General features: G+C 32.9%; 3 protein-coding genes across 3 annotated transcripts; 2 read left to right on the top strand and 1 right to left on the bottom strand.

Moving 5' to 3' along the window:
* The first annotated feature begins 2634 nt into the window (after window positions 1–2634).
* Window positions 2635–6456, top strand: LOC125070098. The gene is made up of 4 exons (XM_047679798.1): window positions 2635–2752; window positions 4217–4412; window positions 5045–5262; window positions 5747–6456. The coding sequence occupies exons 1-4, from the start codon at window positions 2635–2637 to the stop codon at window positions 6454–6456; spliced, it is 1242 nt and encodes a 413-aa protein (XP_047535754.1).
* Window positions 6457–12484: 6028 nt separating this feature from the next.
* Window positions 12485–14822, top strand: LOC125070097 (odorant receptor Or2-like). The gene is made up of 4 exons (XM_047679797.1): window positions 12485–12605; window positions 13036–13231; window positions 13551–13768; window positions 14113–14822. Exons 1-4 carry the CDS (start codon window positions 12485–12487, stop codon window positions 14820–14822), a joined length of 1245 nt encoding a protein of 414 aa, XP_047535753.1.
* A 2309-nt stretch (window positions 14823–17131) lies between these two features.
* On the bottom strand, window positions 17132–19478 carry LOC125070096. Its single transcript, XM_047679796.1, has 4 exons — window positions 19337–19478; window positions 18667–18835; window positions 17975–18192; window positions 17132–17835 (listed from the first exon to the last, which is right to left on the bottom strand). Exons 1-4 carry the CDS (start codon window positions 19476–19478, stop codon window positions 17132–17134), a joined length of 1233 nt encoding a protein of 410 aa, XP_047535752.1.
* Window positions 19479–21849: the final 2371 nt, after the last annotated feature.

Raw genomic sequence — 21849 nt, 5'->3', positions numbered from 1 at the left:
TATGAAATATATGATAAAAATATTCTTCCTCGTGTAATTTGTCGTCAGCTCTACGTTTTTTTCTCTCTGCATTTCTTATTTCTCGTACACGCTCAAAAGAAAGATAAGATCTTATCTTTAATTTTATTTTTTAGCACACGACGACGGCTACGTTTAAGTACACTACCGTATTATACAGTTATTTTTATGGCTATATATACATGGCTTTAAATTTTTTAAGCCATGTTCACAGAGTAGTGTCTAAGGATAAACTTATCTGCTTCGTTGATCTAGTGACTAGATATAAGGCTACAGATCACGAGATTCTAGATTCAAACCCCAGGTCGGGTCGGGTTAAAAATTATTGGGTTTTTCAGAAAAAAATCTTAGCAGCAGCCTAGTGTAAGGAAAGCTCCTAAAACAGTTGGTCCTGCACCGGAACTCTTTCCGGTCGAATCGGATTTGCCGTTGTCCCATCGGACTATAAGTGTAAGGGATCAGAGAGTGCACTGTGTTTAATCACACACTTATGCACTATACAAATTTTCTGACCAGTTGACTGGTCACCCTTGAAATTGACGGCGGTGTTCGAAATCGATTCGGACGACATTATATTATTTTTGTCGTGACAAAGCGACAGATGCTATATATAATTTTATCCTTGTACATACCAAGTTCACACAAGGAATCTTATTAATTGAGGTTTAATGGAAGATATTTCACACATAAGAATCACCAAGGTCACCAACGTCCATAGACATGGACGCTCTTCGTAAAGTTAACCATTCCTTACATCACCAATGCGTCCTATTTACTGCTAAGTTGGTACTCTACCAGCGTGGTCGAAATTCAAAACAAGTTTCCGACTGTGGTTTCCTCAGAATTTAAACGCAGTGCAGTAATTACCCTAATCCATTTTCTATACTGAGAAATTGTACCCAAAATTTCATGTTAATCACTCGAGTACTTATTACGTGAAAACGTAACAAACAAACTTTTACATTATATTAGACAGTATTATAAACTGACTCACTTACTCACTTCTACAATATCAGTGACAGGACTGTGACAAGACGAATGATTTTATTATCAGTCGATCATAATATTAGTTGTTAGTTTTCAAATTAAATCACGTTCAAATATTAGACTTTATTTATGACGTCACTAGAAAACCAACATGGCCACACTTTCAAACAGTACATTGGACCAGTATTTCCCTATTCGTTTATTTGAAAAGCGTTCTGTTTAGTTCATAAGACTGTCGTGTCTATTAACTTATAAATAATAATTTCATTCTCTCTTAGAAAACGGAGTCACAGTATAAACTACTACTATATAATTTAAAAACGTCGACTCTAATATAAGTCGGCTAGCTTATATAATACTAGATTCCACCCGTGGCCGGAGGTTTTATGTATAAGAAAGAAACCTTGGAATTCAAGCTTGCTTCATATCAAATTCGGTTTACTAATTTAACCGAAAACGTAACAGACAGACAGAGTTACTTTCGCATTTATTATATTAGTTATAGAACTAAATTGCTAATATTTGCCTTGACTTTCAAGACCAAACTTGTTCATAGTTTAAAAAAAATGTTGCTATTAACATTATAATTTCAAGGATTGACATTTATCTGTAACATAAAATAATGAAATGTTCATTATGGAAAATTATCAAGAAATTACCATATTACAAAACGCTCTAACGTCATTGAGCTAAAAAAAACATCTAGGTTGACTTTTTTTCTTATGAATCCCCTTCGATTTATATTTATTCCAAAAAAAAAGCTTTAAACAGTAACATCGTAATTCTTTTCAGTGATTCCTACATTTTATTTCCGCTACATTCTTTTCTGTCGTATATCATTGCTTATTCAAACATACATCATATCTTTTCATATCTGTTTTTTTTTTTTAAATCAGTCGCAATCGCTCCGTCCGATTGAGAGGACTGTTTGAAAATATGTGATTGAACTTCGTAATAATTAACATCCCTTATAATCTTACTTTTTCTATCCAAGACACATTATATCATGTTAAATTGTGCACAGTATTTAATAGCTCGTTTTGTATAATTTTGATCTAAACTATAAGCTCTTTATATTAATTACCGTCACTATTTATTCCAATTAGAAATATACTAACAATATTTGAAAGGTTTTCTTACTGATAATTATAAAATAAGTCATGTTAGAGCGGGATAAAAAAGGCTTATAAGTCATCAAACTATAGACAAGTTTTTGCAATTATTATAAACATAAAAGTGATAATAAAGTGTAATTTACCATTCAAGGCTCTCGATACGTACATAATATATAAGAAGAGAAAAAACCATACAATTATGAAAATTCCTCACTGGCTTTATCCGTTAAAAATCGCTTCGACGCCGCTATGTTTATATGAATTATTTTTAAATGTTTAATATAACATTCATATGATTGGACGAAGCAATTTAACAAGAAATTATTAAACATCGATTATGGTTGACGTGACGCAATTGGAGCAACTTACACGTTGTGTCATTTCAGACACAACCCTTTAAGACGATACCACGTCACGACCAAACGAAGAATATTTGTCAAAATATATTTCGCTAGCTAATTTAAATTAACGAAGAATATTTCTAAACCCAACTGAAGTATAGAAGTTAAGAAAGATGAAGCTCTCTCTCGGCGAATTCGGACTGAAGCATTGCGATCTACCGACAATGTTCTCCAACGTCGCATTTTTCTTACGCCTCGTAACCATCAACATCCATAAGAACGGCAATAAACGTAAGTGATTTATTTTTCAATCATGTCCAACCATGTTTTAAACACTCAATACAAAAACCTTAAAGAAAAAATAATAATAATCGTAATAACTGGTAGTAGTAGGTAACATAATGTCTTCCAAAAAACCGTTGCTACAAGAAGATAAAATAATGTATATGTCATATGTATATGTCACAATTAATTAATTAAGGGTTTTAAAATCCTTAAAATACATTTAACAAATTTAAACTAGTTTAGACTTTGATAAAACAAGCGTGATAACCGGGCAATTTTACAGAGTGGTATTTCAAATTGACAATAAATGAAAAAATAAAATCATTCAATCTTACGACAAAGGATATGTCATGAGGGGATTTAAAGAGCACCTAGAAAAAAAAAACTAGAAGTATCTTGGGACGATCGATTGGAACAAAGATGCTTTCGATATATAATCATGTCTTAAATAACACAAACAATAAAATTCATTGACAACGTTTGAAAATAATAAAATAACAAACTTTCATTAAAAATTAATAAAATAATCGACTGAGAAAGTGAAAAAGGGGAAAAGGGCAAAAGGTCGCCATAATACTTTTTCTTTATGTGACGATTTCTGGCAGTTCACTCTACTGTAAACCGCGGAATGCCAAAGATTTTGACAATTGAGAATCTACGAAGAATTAGAAATAAGTTTATATTTAGACGAAATTATCTATATAATTCATGATTTGTCTATTTTATGAATTGATACAAAAGCTGTTGTCTCACAAATAAAAACAGCTACAGATTTTTCCTTTATTCTACTAAAAAATCGTTGATAGTATAATTTTATCAATTTGTCGTGTTGACAGAGCTCAGATAGATATTGATAATATTATTGGAGTAGTGTTTCAAAAGGCTGAATAGGGTATTCGATTGGAAGCAAATATGAGATGCTAGATAAATTGTTTTGCAGGTATACTAATTTATTCCAAATAATATTTAATTCATCATAACCCCATAAAAATATATTCTAGATTTTCCAAAAACAGTTTCAACTAGTAAAAATGCGTTCTAACTAAATACGGGTTTTTACTGTGACATATAGTATATTTAATACAGTCTCAATACAGTTCCCATTACAAACTCTTTATATTAAGATGCGATGTTAATCAAACAAAAGGCACAGTTTTAAATACGGATTATAACGTAAAAACATTCAAATTTCTGCCATTCGTTCTCAAAAATAGAATCAAAAAAAGATCCAGAAAGTTTGGGTTAACCGCTGATTTTGTGATTTGAACTGACATTGAAGCCTTTTCTGTTGTTACTAATACAAAAGAAAACATTATATGACTTGCAGCCTTATATGTTTCTCATACATTTTTGTAACAGATAAAGAATGATGTTTTGAGATAAAACAATTCTAAAATAATTTAGTACCTTAAGAACAACTTTCTCCCAACAACAACAACAACCTTTCAATCTAAAATATTACTGTTCAAGGTGTATCATTCGTGAGCTACGTAGTCGTGACTATAACTGCGGTCTGCTTTGTCTACATATACATTTTCTCCATGTTCTGGTTCGTATTCATCCGCTGCAGACAGACGGGCGACTTCACTGCGGCAGCTGTGGTCTTCTCGCTCGGAACTGTCAGCGAAACTTGTATCACAAAGTTTATATTCATGACAATTTACAAGTAATACTAATAGTATAAAATTATTCTACTTTAATAACTCAGCGATCTAGTTTCAGTTTGGTCGAACTTGGATCGGCATAGAAGCGGAATTCGACGAATCGCAATTCAACCTCAATTAAATTAAAATTATGCACAAACGACGAGACCACAAAATATTCTAAATGTGGTACCATTCCTTGACTAAATTAGGAGACACATTAGCTCTTACTTTTGGTGATCGGTTGGTTCAGACACCATACGAATAGTTATTGTACTAAATGCCGATGGCATTTATGCGTCTCAAAGGCCATCCATTAATTAGATCACACAAATTTTCTAATTTTTGGAGGCCCTATCCTTATCAGACAGTCATGTAACAATAATATAACGTAATATGTTTTCGAAATTTAAATTTAAAAATAATTGAATCAATGCACATTAATATTTCTATTTAAAATATTCATTCCATCTTTTCATCCAAAGCTTGTTGCTTTTGCTAACAAATCATTTAATTTTTCTATGTTACAATAAATAAACTACTCATTATATAACACATAACTTTCTTTGAATTTTAACTGAGGCGTTTCGGCATTTGTCCTGATATATAAACTTGATTATTTTATGCATCGATACATAATATTTTATTATTTTAGCAAAAGCGTGCAAGACATTGTACAAAGATATCTGGAATGCGACAAGAAAGTTATACCAGGAAGTCGTTTATATGATAATCTACAAAAGAGTCTACTTAAGATTAAAAAAAGAGTCATGTTAACATGGTCCTTCTTCGTAACACTTGCCATAGCGTACGCTGCGCTACCTTTACTTTTACCGGGAAGACATTTTCCAGAGGATTTGTTTGTTATTTATGGTAAGACATTGAACAATATGTACTTTTTTTTCAGATAGACACATGTGTGAATTTAGATGGAAATGTTAATTTTTCTTTACTCCATTATGTGCTAATGATAATCAATAGTAATATAAACAAAGTGTATCCAGTTTTGTAGACAATTGGATACTATATCATACAATCGCCACTGAATATATAGCTGGCATTCAAGCTGACCAGATTCAAAGAATTGATATTTGGCGGTTGAATAACTGATGGATCGTCGTCTTTATGCAAAACCATTTCGGTTAGGCGGAATAGCTTCGAGCAAATATAACCGTCCAAGTCAAAGTATTCGGTCGTTGCCTTTGAACAAATCTATCTGGGGCTAGGTTTGGTTAAAGCTTCCACTTGTAAAGTTCATAACAATTCAATCAATTGATCATAACATTTACACAATCTCTAATTTTATCATTTTATACTTATATAGAAATAAATTTATAAATGGCAACATTTTTAACAGGACTGGAACCTATGATTGAAACTCCTAACTACGAAATAGTACTGACCTCAGAGTTATTAATAGTCTTGGTGTGTAATTATACCTTAGCAGATGTTAGCGCATTTATTATCATAGTAATCGGATATATCGAAGCTCAAATGATTGCTCTCAGTGGAGAAATGCTGAACGTTTGGGATGATGCTGAAAAACATTATAATAATACTAACCAATCAATATTGATGGTTTCCAAGACACAAAAAGATTATTTGAGAACAAAAATTATTAATGAACACGTAGCGGATCACCTAAAACAAATTATAACTTTTCATACAACCAATATAAATCTTTTAAATGACTTCGAGAGTCTATTCCGAGTCACCATGGCCGTCGAATTTGGACTTATAATTATTGGTATAGTTGCGGTACTACTGGGGCGTGTAGAAAATACTTTTATGGAACTGCCTTACACGTTTATTCAACTGTTTGTCAGTTGTTTAATAGGTCAAAAAATGATCAACGCCAGTAACGTTTTCGAGAATGCTGTATACAGTTGCAAATGGGAGAATTTCGATAATTCAAATATGAAAATTGTTTTGTTTATACTGCAAAATGCACAGAAACCGCTAAAGCTCACTGCTGGAGGATTAACCACGCTAGACTTCGTCTGTCTTATGTCTGTAGTCAAATCCACATTCTCATTTTATACGACACTGAAATCGACTGTTGACTGAATGCAATCTCAAATATGGAAAAGTATTAAATGACAAATAAACATAAAAAAACATATCACAGCTAATATAATTATTAAAACCAATATCTAGCATTACAAAAACAGCACGCAATCAGATAGCAGGAGAAAGGTTATGGAATGGAAAATGTTGATATTACAAAAATTTACGTTTAAATTGCAAAAACAAGCGACGAAATGGACTCACGTCAAAGCGATGAAGAAGAAAAAAACCAAAGTGATCGTCGTAATTCGTCGTCGTCGTCGTCGTAATTCGTCGCATACCTATTTTAGCCAATAAATTGATCGTAAATTAGGAAGAACAGTGTAAAGTTGGATTTTTGCAATAAAATGTAACTGCACAATTAAATATTAAATAAAATTTTGTGTTACATGTGTTTAATGGATCATTAACAATATAAATAGAAAATTATAACAACAAAACCATTAGTTATCTATTTGAATAAAAATTATTTTTTGTCATAATTTGAAAACCAATAAGTTTCAAATATGTCATGAAAGTAAACTCATCAGTTTATTTTATTGTCATGACATAAAAACCAAAATCAAAATATACTTTATTCAAGTAGGCTTTTACAAGTACTTTTGATTTTAAACTATATTAAATGAATCTACTACCGATTAGGAATGTAGATTCTACCGAGAAGAACCGCCAAGAAACAGAGTAGTTCTTTTTTTAACATTTAAAATACAAATTGATGTTAGCCAAATACAGTTAGATATATATATAATATATCCTAGAATATAGTCTGGAAGTCAACAAGTATTAGCTGCACGCCTTTCTATCAGCTATATAACATAATATAATAACGTACTTTACCACTAACAAGGCTATGTTTAAGGAGAGTGGCAACCGTTCAGTACTTATTTACAGTGCACAAATATGCACTGACACACAAATACAAACTCTTGTTTTTTTCTTTTGGTTTGGTTGGCAAGTCCGAAACGATCAGAGAGAGTTCGCAAGAGCATCCGCTTCAACATACTTTCCTTTCAACTTTAAAATTTTGGTCTGTTATCGAACGGCCCCCTGTTAAACCAATATTTTAATGTGTATTAGTATTGTAACAGGCGCCTAATGTTAAGTGGTCACCACCGCCCATAGACATAGGCGCTGTAAGATATATAACCATCCCCTACTTCGCTAATGCGCCACCAACCTTATTAGCGTTATGTCCCTTGTGCCTGTAGTTACACTGGCACACTCACTCTTAAAACCGGAACACAACAAAACCAAGTATGGCTGCTTGGCGACAGAATATCTGATGAATGGGTGGTACCTACCCAGACGGGTTTTCACAAAGCCTTTCCACCAAGAAAAGTAAGTGTCAAGTATTTTTATTTTGAATTTGATTTGATGGGATAGTTTTAAAAATTTGCTAAGAGTTCGAATCCTGTTCGTTTCGGTTGTAACAACTTTATATAAAATCTCACTTTAAAAACATAACGATGGACAAACAGTGTATCATTCTCCCTTAATTGATCTCATATTTAATTCTATAAATATTTTATTTAGCACTGATTCTGGAGAACTAATTATCATTATAGATTTATAGATGTATAGATTTTGTGCTTAACTAATAAAATCTTCACATATCTCAATTTTTTATTAAAAATATTCAATAAATCAGCAAAATACAGTGAGATATTTTCATGTTAATGCAATATTATGTATGTTGATTACGTTACTAAAATAACCGTAAACGATTATTCAAATATTTATGAACTGCCTGTCTGGACAGCGACTGATAAACCCACACACACGTACAATCAGTTTCAGATATCCGTGTAATCTTGTAAATGGGAAAAAATCAACTCAAGCAATCAGAGAAATGTTTGTTGGATGTTGAAGATAGTACTGAAAACTCTGATGCTAGCAGCCGGTGGAGTCACGAAATTAAATTTCAATTTACTAATGAATATAATAAATTCGACGTATTTTATATACACGATGTTAAAATCAGCATTGAAGTTCTAGTTACATAAATTAAAACAATAGGAATAATTCTTTGGTTTCAGTGTCACATATTGCATAAAAACTTGAAACGAAGAAATATAAGTAGTCCTTTTGGAGTTTTATTTCGATGACCGTCCTGTGGAACAGTTTCAACCCTTCCTCTACTTTTCTGTACTATGTATTAAAAATTGTATTATTAAGTATTTACAAAATAGATTGCTAGAAACAATCTAAAGTAAGGCACTTAACAGGGCTTAATTTCCAGACTTATTTAAAAAAGAGTCATACGATTTGTTAATTTATTCATATATCTGAAAGTAGACTGTTTTTCTGATTAGAATATATATTTATAAGACAACAACATTTAATATTACGGATCAATGTTTGATGTTACCAATGACCTAGAAGCTTTATCTACTTTCATACCACAAAATTATATTTTGCTCTGTAGTCCTGAATACAATATTAAAGAACCTAGTACATCTAATGACAGGCTTAAAACGAAATGTAGATTTAGAGACTCTTAAAATATCTAGAATACGGGCAAATGTAATGCCATTAGAGAGCGATGGCTATAAAACCGTTAGGAGCACCTGGAAATCATCAAAAACTGTAGTTCAAGGTACTTTTTATATCATTCATTGCATTACTTGCAAAAATTGGGTTTGCAGTTTATGTTGTGGTAATCTTTAAAGTTAACTCATGAAACGCCAAATTTTGATGTCACGGTGATTTTCGTTTTAGTAATTTTTAAACATATTATATAGTAATTTTATGATATATCTTATTGTTTTTATTAATTATTATTTAATATATAATAGTTAAAAAAAATATATATAATTCTTATCTCTAATCATTGATTATGTTTATTTAATATTTTCAATACATATTAGATAATTATATTGTAGAACATTTGGCAAGATAATTTTAAAATATATTTTTTTTATTTTGATGTGATATTTTATCTACTGTTGGTTGTCCTACTGAAAATAAAATAAATTGTTTTTAAAACAATAATAATTAATAATAAGATATATTCTTTGGTGTGTATATATCGGTTGGTAAATTTATATTTTGAGTCAGTCATTTATTTTACGAACAAGATTAATGATACCTTTCTTATAGTACGTAGTCGTTAAAGTCCGTAAATTGGTGAAGACTTAATTTGAATGCAATTTTTTATCAGGTCATCAGAAAGCTGTCCGATGAAAAATGACCAACAATAAGTACTATTAAATAAATAAAAAAACTATAATTTACGTTAATATTCCTTTTTTATAATAGTTCTACTTAAATCTTATCCTACTAATATTATAAATGTGATAATTAGCATGCATGGTATGAATGTATGTATACTTGTTACTCAATCTATGTAAAGCCGCCTAAGCAGATCTAAATGAAATTTGACACACAAAATGCCGCCGTACTATGACGTAAGCATTTATTTACTTAAAATAATATATTATACGATGAATAGAAGAAATCGTATTCGATTTAATTGCTTCGTGTCAATAAATAACTATTTTCTATAAAGGGGTAACATAAACATACAGGTTCTTACAACACAAAGGTTCTTATACTGCGGGCGTACCTCAAGGGTTAATCTTAAGTTCTCTTCTATTATAAAAACATATTGACGCACAAAGTAAAAGAGAAATCCCGTTTTGCACCAACGGTATTTCTTTTTCTGTGGTATAGGCAAACGAGCATGAGGCTCACCTGATGGAAATTGACTACCATCGCCCATGGACATCTGGAACACCGGGGAGCTTGCAGGTGCATTGCCGGCCTTTAAGAAATGTGTAAGTTTCCCAAGTCGTTTCGGTTAAGAAAAACCGCCGGCGAAAACTGGTTCCATAGTTTGAGTGTATGAGACAGAAAATGCCTTAGAAATTGCACTGTTGTGGATTATTGAACATTTAGGTGCTGCGGGTGAAACTTGGAATTTTGACGCAATATCCAAAGGTGAAATTCAGCAGCCTAGATTAATTCAAACAATTCCTCGGAACATTCCCCGTGAAAAATGCGGTAGAAGATACAGCGTGATCCAACATCTCTACGCAAAGCCAAAGGATCAAGCAGATCGGTTAGGGTTGGATCGTCGATAATTCAAGACGCTCTGCTTTGAATACGGTCAAATGGAAGAATCTGGTACTGAGGAGCACCCGCACAGACGTGAGAACAATACTCCATGTGAGGCCGAATTTGCGCCTTGTATAGTTTTAGGCGATGGGCCGACGTGAAGTACCGTCTTGCCTTCTTGAGCACACTAAGCTTTTTTAATTCAAATTTGGCCCATAAAGTAGTTAAGTTTGATAAAACCTATTACGACCTATACACTACTTAAAATATTAATAATGTCTTTCATCCTGAAGCTATAGGCTTTTTTTGTCGTTGACGTCAAAAACTACTTAACTTATAGTGAATATATGCTGTTACTATAAAGTAAAACATAAGCTCTAACTCCAGCGAAGATCTGCTGATGTTCAGTAAATAAGAAAAATTATAAACCAAAAATTGCCACCTAACTGAAACCAAAGAGTCACGAGCAACTGTGCGCCCGTGGATGTATTGTAATTTAAAAAAGCATGACATTATTTTTATTTTTTGTATATTTACAAAAATCTAAAAAATATATCATGTGACTAAAACCACGGTCAAACGTTAGTTGAATTTAATAAAGACATTACTTAACAAACAAACATGGCGGTGGCCATAGACAATTAATTATCTTTTCTGCATACATACATAGTTCGTTACATTATTAAAGGTGTCATGTAATTTTATTGCCTATTAGAACTATACTAACAAACTCCACCTGCTTTGTTTTCATAAATATTTAAAAAATAACAGTCATACATTAGAAGAAAGTAACTGTTTATTTGTCTGTCTGTCACGCTTTAACGACAAACTTACTTAACCAAATTTGCAGCAAGCTTTATTCCCAAAGATGGGCATAGACGAAATACCGTCCCGCTTGAAAACTAGTTATTAATATGAATGAAGTATCTTAATGGATGAAAAGAAAAACAGATACATTAATATCTCTAAATTTAACGAAATTAAGAAAATGCCTTATAAACAGTAAATACTACTTCTGTCGATATAAACTGACCGATTTCCAATTTTCAATATAATATAATATCACCTGAATTAATTTTCTCGTTATTAAAATAAGTGACAATGGATAAAGTAATTAAATAAGAATTGATTAAATATAAACGTCAAAGTGACGCCAATCTAGCCAGTAACAAACGAATTTATTGTCATTTAAAATCCAACCTTTTGAGACATCACCAACTGAAGATGTTTGTTGTGCAACGGTATTTACTATTCATTTTAGTGGTATTATAGGAACCTTTTTTTTTATTTAGTTCGATATTTAAAAACCAAAGATAATATAAATATTATTAAAACGTTTTAATTATATCAGCCACTTTTTCTCCATTCAATTTCAATTCTACATAATATTTAATATCATCTCATGTCAGCTTTAAAAATATATTAATAGATTATTTGAAAAAAAAATCCTTCTTATTAATATATAGGTATATGTTAGTTAAGTTTCAAGACCTTTCAATAAAACGGTTAGTGACATTTAAGCGTCCAAAATATAACAAGTTTCGATGGCTAGTATCTTTTGCCATATTGAACGACACCAGGAGATAAGGTGTTAAAAGGGACTTAAAAAACGTCAATTTTTTTGAGTTATGTGAGCATTAGGCTTCAAATTCTTCTAAGGTAAAAACTGAGCTACCGAATGTTAGTCAAATGAGCAACAAATCCATTAGATAAATATTTATTACTACTAAAAAATAAATACTATTAAAAAATTTTGCTCATCTCGAATAACAATTATATATGAAATAAAACCAAATGTAAAATTGTGGAATTAGTATTAGCATAAATACCCGATTTTCGTATTAAAACATTATATAGAAATCACACCGTAGCAAAAAAAACATGTTAAAGACATCAATGTTAGAGCTTGTTAAATATTTATCAATTAATCATGAATATTTCTTAATTCATTTAAAGATAAAGGACTTAATGAATGATGAAGCTCTCCCTCGGTAAATTTGGACTGAAGCATTGCGACTTGCCGACGTTGTTCTCCAATGTCGCATTTTTCTTACGCTTCATAACCATCAACATCGATAGGCACTATAAAAAACGTAAGTCACACTTCATTATAATCACCAAACACCAATTATATCGTAAGTATATTATAAATATTATACCGAATACTTTTAAAATATGATGAAAATTTAAATTTTTATGATGCACTAAGCTTCCAATACTCAAGTATGAGAAACAAAAAGCTCATAAAAAAAGTGATCATTTTGCTTAAAGCGTGATCTCTTTTATAAAATAAACATTGAATATTAAACATAAACGGTAAAACTACCAAATCAATATTAAACCAGCTTATACAGATAAAATAATTTGTTAAAAAAAATTCATTGACGACATTAACTCGATTAAGGTCTTCGAAAACACTTAAATAAATTGTTATCTGATAAAAGAAAACATCGTAATAAAATCTTTCATGTGTATGAATTTGACTTTTCCAATTCCTTTCAACCTAAAATATTTTTGTTCAAGGTATACCATTCGTGAACTACGTAATCGTGACCATAGCTGCGGTATGCTATATCTACATATATATTATCTCCATGTTCTGGTTCGTGTTCGTCCGCTGCAGGCAGACGGGCGACTTCACAGCGGCAGCTGTGGTCTTCTCACTTGGAACTAATAGCGAGACTTGCGCCACTAAGTTGATATTCATGATCATTTACAAGTGATAACTTTTAATATATACTTTTATTTACCAGATTCGAGTCCCTAATAAATAAACTCTTTATTACACTAAAGGGACAAAACATCAAAGATATTGTGGTTGCATCGCCAGTATTCGAAATGATACTTCATAAGATCTTTTCTCTTTTGTACCGTATGATGCGACGGTAACTACTTAAACCAAGTTGCCTATTAGTCGTTCTTTCTAGAATAGATTTTAAAATAAATTTTAGGAAATTGATCAAATAAAACAAACAGATTTGCCACATACATTAAATTATTTATTACCAGAATATTATTATCATATATTACTGTTCTAGGAAAACAGTACAAGACATAGTACAAAGATATCTGGAATGTGACAAGCAAGTGGAAAAAGGAACTCGATTCTACGATAACTTACAAAAGAAACTTATTAAAATTAAAAAAAGAACAATGGCAGTATCGGTTTTCTTAATAGTGATGGGCATATCATACTCTCTACAACCTATTCTATTACCAGGGAGACATTTTGCAGAGGACTTGTATGTTGTTTATGGTGAGACTTAACACATATTGTCGCCTTAAGAGTTTCTAGTCATCATCCTCATCCTCCCTTATCCCAATTTTACTCGGGGTCGGCGCAGCATGTCTTAATCTTTCATACTTCTCTGTCGGACTTCATCTCACAAGTAACATTCTTTCTAACCATATTGTCTTTCACACAATCCATCCATCGTTTCTTGGGTCGTCCCCTACCACATCCATTCTCAAAACCTTTCTCACAACATAGTCCTCATTCCTCTGCATAACATGCCCATACCAAGATAGTCGGTTTCCAGATAGCTTAAAAGTTTCTAGTATTAATGTAAAATATTTTTTTATTAAAATTTCTATCAACAGGCTTGGAACCAATGTTTGAATCTCCTAACTACGAAATAGCATTAATTTCGGAGACGATAACGATTATCGTGGGCACTTACACCTTAGCCTGTGTCACTGCATTTATTCTAATTATAATCGGATATATTGAAGCTCAAATGCTTGCTCTTAGCGACGAAATGCTTAACCTTTGGGATGATGCTGAAAAATATTACAATAATTCAAAAAGATCAATCGCATATAACTCAACGACACAAGAAGAGGAGTTAAAATTGAAAATTATAAATGAGCATATTGCAAATCGCTTAAAACAAATTATACCTTTTCATATATCAAATATCAATCTTCTGAATGAATTCGAAACACTATTTAGAATTACCATGGCAGTGGAATTTGGGCTTATAATTATTGGTATAGTTGCAGAATTACTAGGACGTATTGAGAACACTTTTATGGAACTACCATACACGTTGATTCAAATTTATGTCGACTGTTTTATAGGCCAAAGGTTGATTGATGCGAGTTTTGTTTTCGAAAGAGCTGTTTATGATTGCAAATGGGAGAATTTTAATAAATCAAATATGAAGACAATTCTGCTGATACTGCAAAATGCACAGAAACCGCTAAAGCTCACTGCTGGAGGACTAACCACGTTAGACTTCGTGTGTCTAATGTCTGTAATAAAATCCACGTACTCATTTTACACGACGCTGCAATCATCTGTTGGTTAAAACAGCATCTAAAGATTTCTTTAATCACATTTAAGGCAACATTCCTTTAGTTATAAATCGCACTCACCTTTGTTTAATTAATACTAGCATTTAATTTGGTTTCCTTTACATGTAAATAATAAAACGCTCACTGAAATGATTTTATTATTCACTTTAGAACCATTTCAGATTATGCTATTAACAAAAAATATATGTATCTTCACATATAAGGGAAATTATTCTGTAAACTCGTAGTACGCATTATCCATATCTTATGGAGATAGAGAAATCACCTTAAATGAAAACGTCATTGTATTTATCACCTAGAATGATATTTTATGGTTCTGCAATGTGTTTGAATAAATGACCATCAACACCGGAGGTTTTCAGGTCAGATCGCCAAATGTAAGCTTTATCAGTTTTTTACAGGATATTATTTTTCTTACCTTGGCTTATCCACCATGGAACGACGAAAGGTCTTGATTTGTGACATATGGTTATCCAACCACCTTACCACCCACAAATCGTTTTTCCTCGCCGTTTTTAATACAAACCGGATTTGCTACAAACCCTATTATGTATCTGTAGACCTGGTCCGAATATACGAATAATTTGTATGCCCTTATGACTATCCAGAGCCGAGATGGCCCAGTGGTTCGAACGCGTGCATCTTAACCGATGATTTCGGGTTCAAATCCAGGCAGGCACCACTGAAATCTCATGTGCTTAATTTGTGTTTATAATTCATCTCGTGCTCGGCGGTGAAGGAAAACATCGTGAGGAAACCTGCATGTGTCTAATTTCAACGAAATTCTGCCACATGTGTATTCCGCCAACCCGCATTGGAGCAGCGTGATGGAATATGCTCCAAACCTTCTCCCTTCTCCTCAAAGGGAGAGGAGGCCTTTATCCCAGCAGTGGGACATTTACGGGCTGCTAATGCTATGACTATCCAGCGAGTGTGTGTGAGCGAGCGCGGTCAAACCTAGACCTCAATTTAACTTTCCACCATACACGATTGCCCTCAATACCAATTTCACAGAAGTTTTGTAGGTATTATTAGTCATAATCTTCGGCAGAATAGCAACATTTTCTATCATGCTAGAAAAGTCTTCATATTCCAGACAAAATACTTTAATCTTCGCCGTGATTTCCGTGACGTTATTTAATTATTATTAAGAAAATTATAAGTATAGATTTTTAAAATCCAAATCAATATTTTCAGTTTGATATTATGAAGTATTTTTTTTTATATTTAATTCAAGACCAAATGAACATCCAAATATTCCTGAGACCAAATGACCAAAACTTATACGTTTTTTCATAAAGGTGACAAATTGCGACTGTATGACGTAATTTCACATACAATGAGAATTTGTTTGTATACAACCATTAATTTTATTTACAGTTTACGTAATCGATTTCTTATGAACATTCGCTGATGACCATTCTACCATTATCTGTCTAATGTCATAAAAAGAGAAGATTGTTTGTTCATATTTATAATTATATATTATAAAAATATTTCGACATTCGTTTAAATTTACATACGTTACATTTCTATGTTAATCATTTTTTTTAATTAGGTCATATATTTATTTAATTAGCCTTTGTCAAACACATAAGTCATTTAAAAGATTAAAAGAACCAGACAGAAGCTCTAGAGTTATTGCTTGTTATAGATAAAAGTACATATAAGATATCCATCTTTATATATATATGTAACTGAAATCCTAAGCGGTTGGACCATTTTTGAAGAGCAGTTTCACTTGATGGTAAGTGGTCACAACAGCCCATAGTCACTGGCGCTGTAAGAAATATTAACCACTCCTAACATCGCCAATGCACCATCAACCTTGGGGACTAAGATGTTCTGTGCCTTGCGCCTGTAGTTAAACTAGCTCACTCACACTACAATTCTGATCATTGGTGGCAGAATATCCGATAACTGGGAGGTATCTACCCAGACTGGCTTGCACATACCTATACCACTAAGTGAAATGAAGTACTTGGGTTGGTTTAGATTGGACCCAGTGGCGCTGCCAGCGCTGCGATCGGGAAGTAAATAAAATTCATATTTCATTCGGACGATGTCAAGAGTGGTTTAATAAAATTATATCTCGCATACAATCAACGAGCACTGCCTCTTTTATGATACATACATTTTGCCTATCATCGATATCTATAAAGAGCCCCGTCATTTATGAACGTCAGCGAGACTTTACCGTAAGTACGAATAGTTGAACCCTAAAGAATGCCGGAAACTTGGCATAATAAGTTTATTATTTTACATTGAGTATAACAAACAATAAAGTTGTATTATAACAATATTACTTCACCGTTGATTTTAATGTCGTATATGTCGAATAAGTCGACTTAAATATAATCATCAAGCAATTAAAATTCAACTTAGCGACTCCACCGGCTGATAGCATCAGAGTTTTCTGTGACATCATCAACATCAAGCGTATAGTTCTCTGATTGCTTACGTTGAAGTTTTCCCATTGACAAGAATAAACGGATTTCTCAAAATTATCACAAGCATCCATCAATCGCTGTCCAGCCAGACAGTCCATAAATATTTGGACAATTGCATATGGCAGTTGAAGATACGTATTTTCTAATCCACCAAGTAGTCCAGCTATCATAGAAATTGCCATAATACTGTATTCAACTGCTAGTGTGGGTCCAAACTCTTCATCCAATTCGTGTAGAAGATTAATATTTGCAATGTGAAACTTTATGATATCTCTCAGACGGATTCTTATGAATTCATTCATTATTTGCTTTTGGATGTATACAGCGTGTACTTTATCGGTTACTCTATGCTTAACGTGATTGTAGAAGTTTTTACTATCATCCCATACGTTATTTAGTTCTTCGCTGAGAGCATTTAATTGTGCTTCATTGTATCCAACGATAACTATGACGTATACCGCCACACTGACCATTATGTAAACGGCAAACCCAACACTTAAAGTCGTGATGCAAATTGCTATTTCGTAATTGGGTGTCTCCAGCATGGGTTCTAAACCTGAGAAATTAGACATTTTAAATGTATTATAGAATATAATTAATAAAAATTTTGTAGTAATTTAATTTTAAATATCGAAAATAAATCTATCATATTTACTAGTTTTGTTTATAAAGTAGCAATATAGTTATTTACTTACCATAAAGTAGGTAGACTTCGACGGTAAAGTGCCTTCCAGGAACGATAAATGGTATTACCATGAAAATGCCACCATCAGAGACGAGAAATACCCAAATAGCTGCCGCCCGTTTCTTGACAACTCGAAGCTCCTTACGCAGATTCTTAGCAAATCTTGTGTTGGGTATGACTTGAGAATCGCATTTTAAAAATTTATGGACAGTGTTCCTCAATTCTTTGCTGTGCAAATATTTGTATAGATTCAATTAGAGTTTTTATTGAATGCATTATATTGTTTTAATACGACAATAAGTTACAATTTGGACTAAAATATAAAATAAGTATGTATTTATACAATATAACTCGTGTAAGCCCTTGACATCCAGATAATAATTTCTATGATTTTTTTCGGATTTATCCTATTAAAAACATGATATCCTTATTTTTCCGAATTACAATACATTCATTTTTTTTCTTTATACATGAAACTCATTATTAATAATCTCTTATTGCTTAAAAAATATCTACGGATAAAATCTTTATTTTACCCGTTTAAAGTTATTACACCGAACGAAAAAATTAAATAAATAACAATTTTATAATTTTGAATGCACTTTCGAATAAATAAATGTAATTTACTTCCCGAAAGTCATTGGTCTCTATCGTTAGAAATAACAACCTTTTACTTACGCATACAATATCATGAAAACGAACTTCGTGATACAAGTGACGCTGCAGGTGCTAAAGGCAATAGCTATAGCTGTCGCTTGTATATCCGATCGACCGTAGCGGAAGAACACCATCCAGAACATGGAGACAATGTAAGTATAGAAGTAACTTACGCCCGCGATTAATGTTATTATGTAGAAGAACAAATGAATACCTGCAAGGAAGATTTTTTTAAAGATAGTCGGATAGAAGTATTGGGGTATTCATTAATTTAAACGCTAAATAAAAAGGCACCAAACAAATTCCTCATATTGCACTTGATGGTAAAAAAATGTTTAAGAGAGTGCAATAAGTTGAATGTGCGCGCAATCTTGTCTGCATACCCCGAAACATCGAACACTCCTCAATAAATAACGTATAACCTATTCTAATCGAATAAGTAGGCGTGAACGAGACATAGATTTCCATATTCCATGCGTTTTGCTACTACTTGCGTTTAGCTCTGCTTTATTATGAACTACAAAAAGTTCTTGATTAATATATATATCTTTATAATACAATACACTTTAAATATGAACTTTGAACCATATTTTCGCAAACATAATGTTTTCATAAACTATTAGATTAGTTAGAAATCTCGACCATTAATAAAAATAGTTCTGGTTGGAATAGGGACTAGTACTCAAATCATTTATTATAGTAATACTCTACTTACGTTCAACAGAATTTTTGTAGATATTAATAGTCATAATTCTCAAAAGAAGAGCAACATTTTCCATCATGGTGGGAAAGTCATTATGATCCAGACCAAATGTCTTGAGCTTCGCCCAGAAATTTGCCCAAATACTGGACTTCATTTCCTTGTAATAGGGCAACTAATGGCGCTGGACAAAAATCAATAATTCAAAAACATTTATTCTACTGTAGCATATAAACACTTTTTATGAAAGTATCACATATAAAATAATTATATTATATATTGCAGCCTGGCAAATGAGCCACCTAGTGGTAATTGGTCACCATGTTCAATAGATATTGCTGCCGTTAACCATTCCTAATATCACCAAAACGACACAAACTTTAAAATAAGGTTGTGTCCCCTGTTCCTGTGTACACTGCCTCACTCCTAAAAACCAGGTCACTTCAATTCTAAATGCTGTTTAACAGGCTGTTTATGCTGAATCAGTGGGTGGTACCTATCTAGACGGGCGTACGCAAAGCTACCACTTAATAAATTAATTTATGGCTCAACTTTTCCCTTGCGACTAATTACCAGAAAGTTTAGTTACCAAACAAAATGTTTCCAAACAAAGGGTACCAACGCAAGGCTTCGAGTCAAATTGTAAACGTGACTTCAAAGAAAATAGCTCGCGGTTTGTTTATACAATGCATTTATTTACAGTTTGCTAAATCGATTCCTTGTGTCCATTCACTGATACAACATTCAATGATTATCTTTCGAATCATTCTAATTTTATAAAAAAATATAGTTTGTATAACAGCATGATTTGAGATATATTTATTATTACTTTTCGCCCCTGGCTTTGCTCACGTGTGAGGAGGGGCAGGTATTAGGTACGCTGTGCCATTTTCTGTAACACTGACAACGTTGTTGCAAGTTCCTGATGATTGCTTATATATATTCTTTTAATTGCGTCATAGACGGTACACATGACGTCGTGTGAAATTTGAGTTATATCTTATAAAACTAAAATGGCACCAACCTGAAATTGAGATGTTATATCCCTTGTGCCTGTAGTTACACTGGTTCACTCATAATTACTCTTAAGCTAAAACTTCCATTAATCTTGGTCTAGTAAAATTATTGGCCGCTGTTTTATAGATGACTATAACTAGCCCTTACCATTTTTTTTATTCGCTGGAAAAACTACGCTTTGTCTCACTTGAAGTGGGACTCATCGGCGTATGTAGGATCTTGGTGGTAGGGCTTTGTGCAAGCCCGTCTGGGTAGGTACCACCCACTCATCAGATATTCTACCGCCAAATAACAGTACTCTGTATTGTTGTGTTCCGGCTAGAAGGGTGAGTGAGCCAGTGTAATCACAGGCACAAGGGACATAACATCTTAGTTCCCCAGGTTGGTGGCGCATAGGTGATGTAAGGAATGGTTAATATTTCTTACAGCGCCTTTGTCTATGGGCGGTGGTGACCACTTACCATCAGGTGGCCCATATGCACGCCCGCCAACCAACGCCATAAAAAAAAAAAGTGATGTGTATACAACCGTGACGCCCCGACGGTTGACCCGCTTACTCGGGCCTCCGAGCAAGAGATACCTTACCCACTTACATACATGCCGATTGATGGTAAATGGTCACCATTACCAATAGACATTGCCATTGTAAGAATTATTCACCGTTCCTTAATTCACCAATGTGGGTCCAACCCTCCCAATGTCAGTCAGTGAGCCCCTCAGTCAGTGCACTACAGACATAAATGTCTATAGTGTAATGACTCACTCAAATCAGAACACAAAAATACCAAGTATTGCTATTTGGTGTTAGAATATATGATGAGCGGAAGGTACCGACCCAGACGGGTTTGCTCTACCGCCGAGTTATATACAACCATACTTAAAATTAAAAAAAATAGCCTATAAATAAGGGTAATTTTTTCGAAAAGAAGACAAAAGAATATTTAACCTTACCTTATAAACAGACTGCAGAATGCAGGTTTCCTCAAGAAGTCATCTGTGCAATTTTGATACATTTGAAATTCATTGGCATACATTTTTTGGCTAATGGAGCAAAAAAGTTCTCGAGTGGAGACCACGTACAGGCAAGTGCAGCGGAGGGCGTCCCACCGCGAGATGGACAGACGATCTGGTCAAGTCCACGGGGTATCGCTGGATGCAGGCCTTTACTCACCGGTCAAGGTGAAAGTCATTGGGAGAGGCCTATGTTCAGCAGTGGACGTTTTACGGCTGACATGATGATGATGGTGATGATGAAATTCACTGTGCAAAGAATATTAAATAGATTTTTTTGACTCTTGTGTTTATATGTATGTATAGGTCGTTTGTATGATATAAAATAACTTACTTGAAGAATATACTTTTAACTTTTCATAGATTTTTTAAATTTATTGCTATTTTAAATAATATCCTTTAATAATTTATGGCTAATAGCTAACTTTATTGATCTATAATCTGTTTATTTTATTATCCGTGTTATTATTTTTCAATTTAATCATTCAAAGGTCTGATTC

The sequence above is a fragment of the Vanessa atalanta genome, chromosome 16, assembly GCF_905147765.1.
Source record: "Vanessa atalanta chromosome 16, ilVanAtal1.2, whole genome shotgun sequence".
In the NCBI taxonomy this organism is placed as follows: domain Eukaryota; kingdom Metazoa; phylum Arthropoda; class Insecta; order Lepidoptera; family Nymphalidae; genus Vanessa; species Vanessa atalanta.
The sequence above is the reverse complement of the archived record's forward strand: the minus strand, read 5'-3'. Positions and strand labels throughout refer to the sequence as shown.

Bases quoted from the DNA above. Each gene is read 5' to 3' on its own strand.
- LOC125070098 (XM_047679798.1), top strand. From the start codon at position 2,635: ATGAAGCTCTCTCTCGGCGAATTCGGACTGAAGCATTGCGATCTACCG. The intron at 4,413-5,044 runs GTAATACTAATA...TTATTATTTTAG, and splicing joins ATATTCATGACAATTTACAA to CAAAAGCGTGCAAGACATTG. The intron at 5,263-5,746 runs GTAAGACATTGA...CATTTTTAACAG, and splicing joins GGATTTGTTTGTTATTTATG to GACTGGAACCTATGATTGAA.
- LOC125070097 (XM_047679797.1), top strand. From the start codon at position 12,485: ATGATGAAGCTCTCCCTCGGTAAATTTGGACTGAAGCATTGCGACTTG. The intron at 12,606-13,035 runs GTAAGTCACACT...TTTTTGTTCAAG, and splicing joins CGATAGGCACTATAAAAAAC to GTATACCATTCGTGAACTAC. The intron at 13,232-13,550 runs GTGATAACTTTT...TTACTGTTCTAG, and splicing joins ATATTCATGATCATTTACAA to GAAAACAGTACAAGACATAG.
- LOC125070096 (XM_047679796.1), bottom strand. From the start codon at position 19,478: ATGAAGTCCAGTATTTGGGCAAATTTCTGGGCGAAGCTCAAGACATTT. The intron at 18,836-19,336 runs GTAAGTAGAGTA...TCTTCCTTGCAG, and splicing joins CTACAAAAATTCTGTTGAAC to GTATTCATTTGTTCTTCTAC. The intron at 17,836-17,974 runs GTAAGTAAATAA...CTAATTTCTCAG, and splicing joins CGAAGTCTACCTACTTTATG to GTTTAGAACCCATGCTGGAG.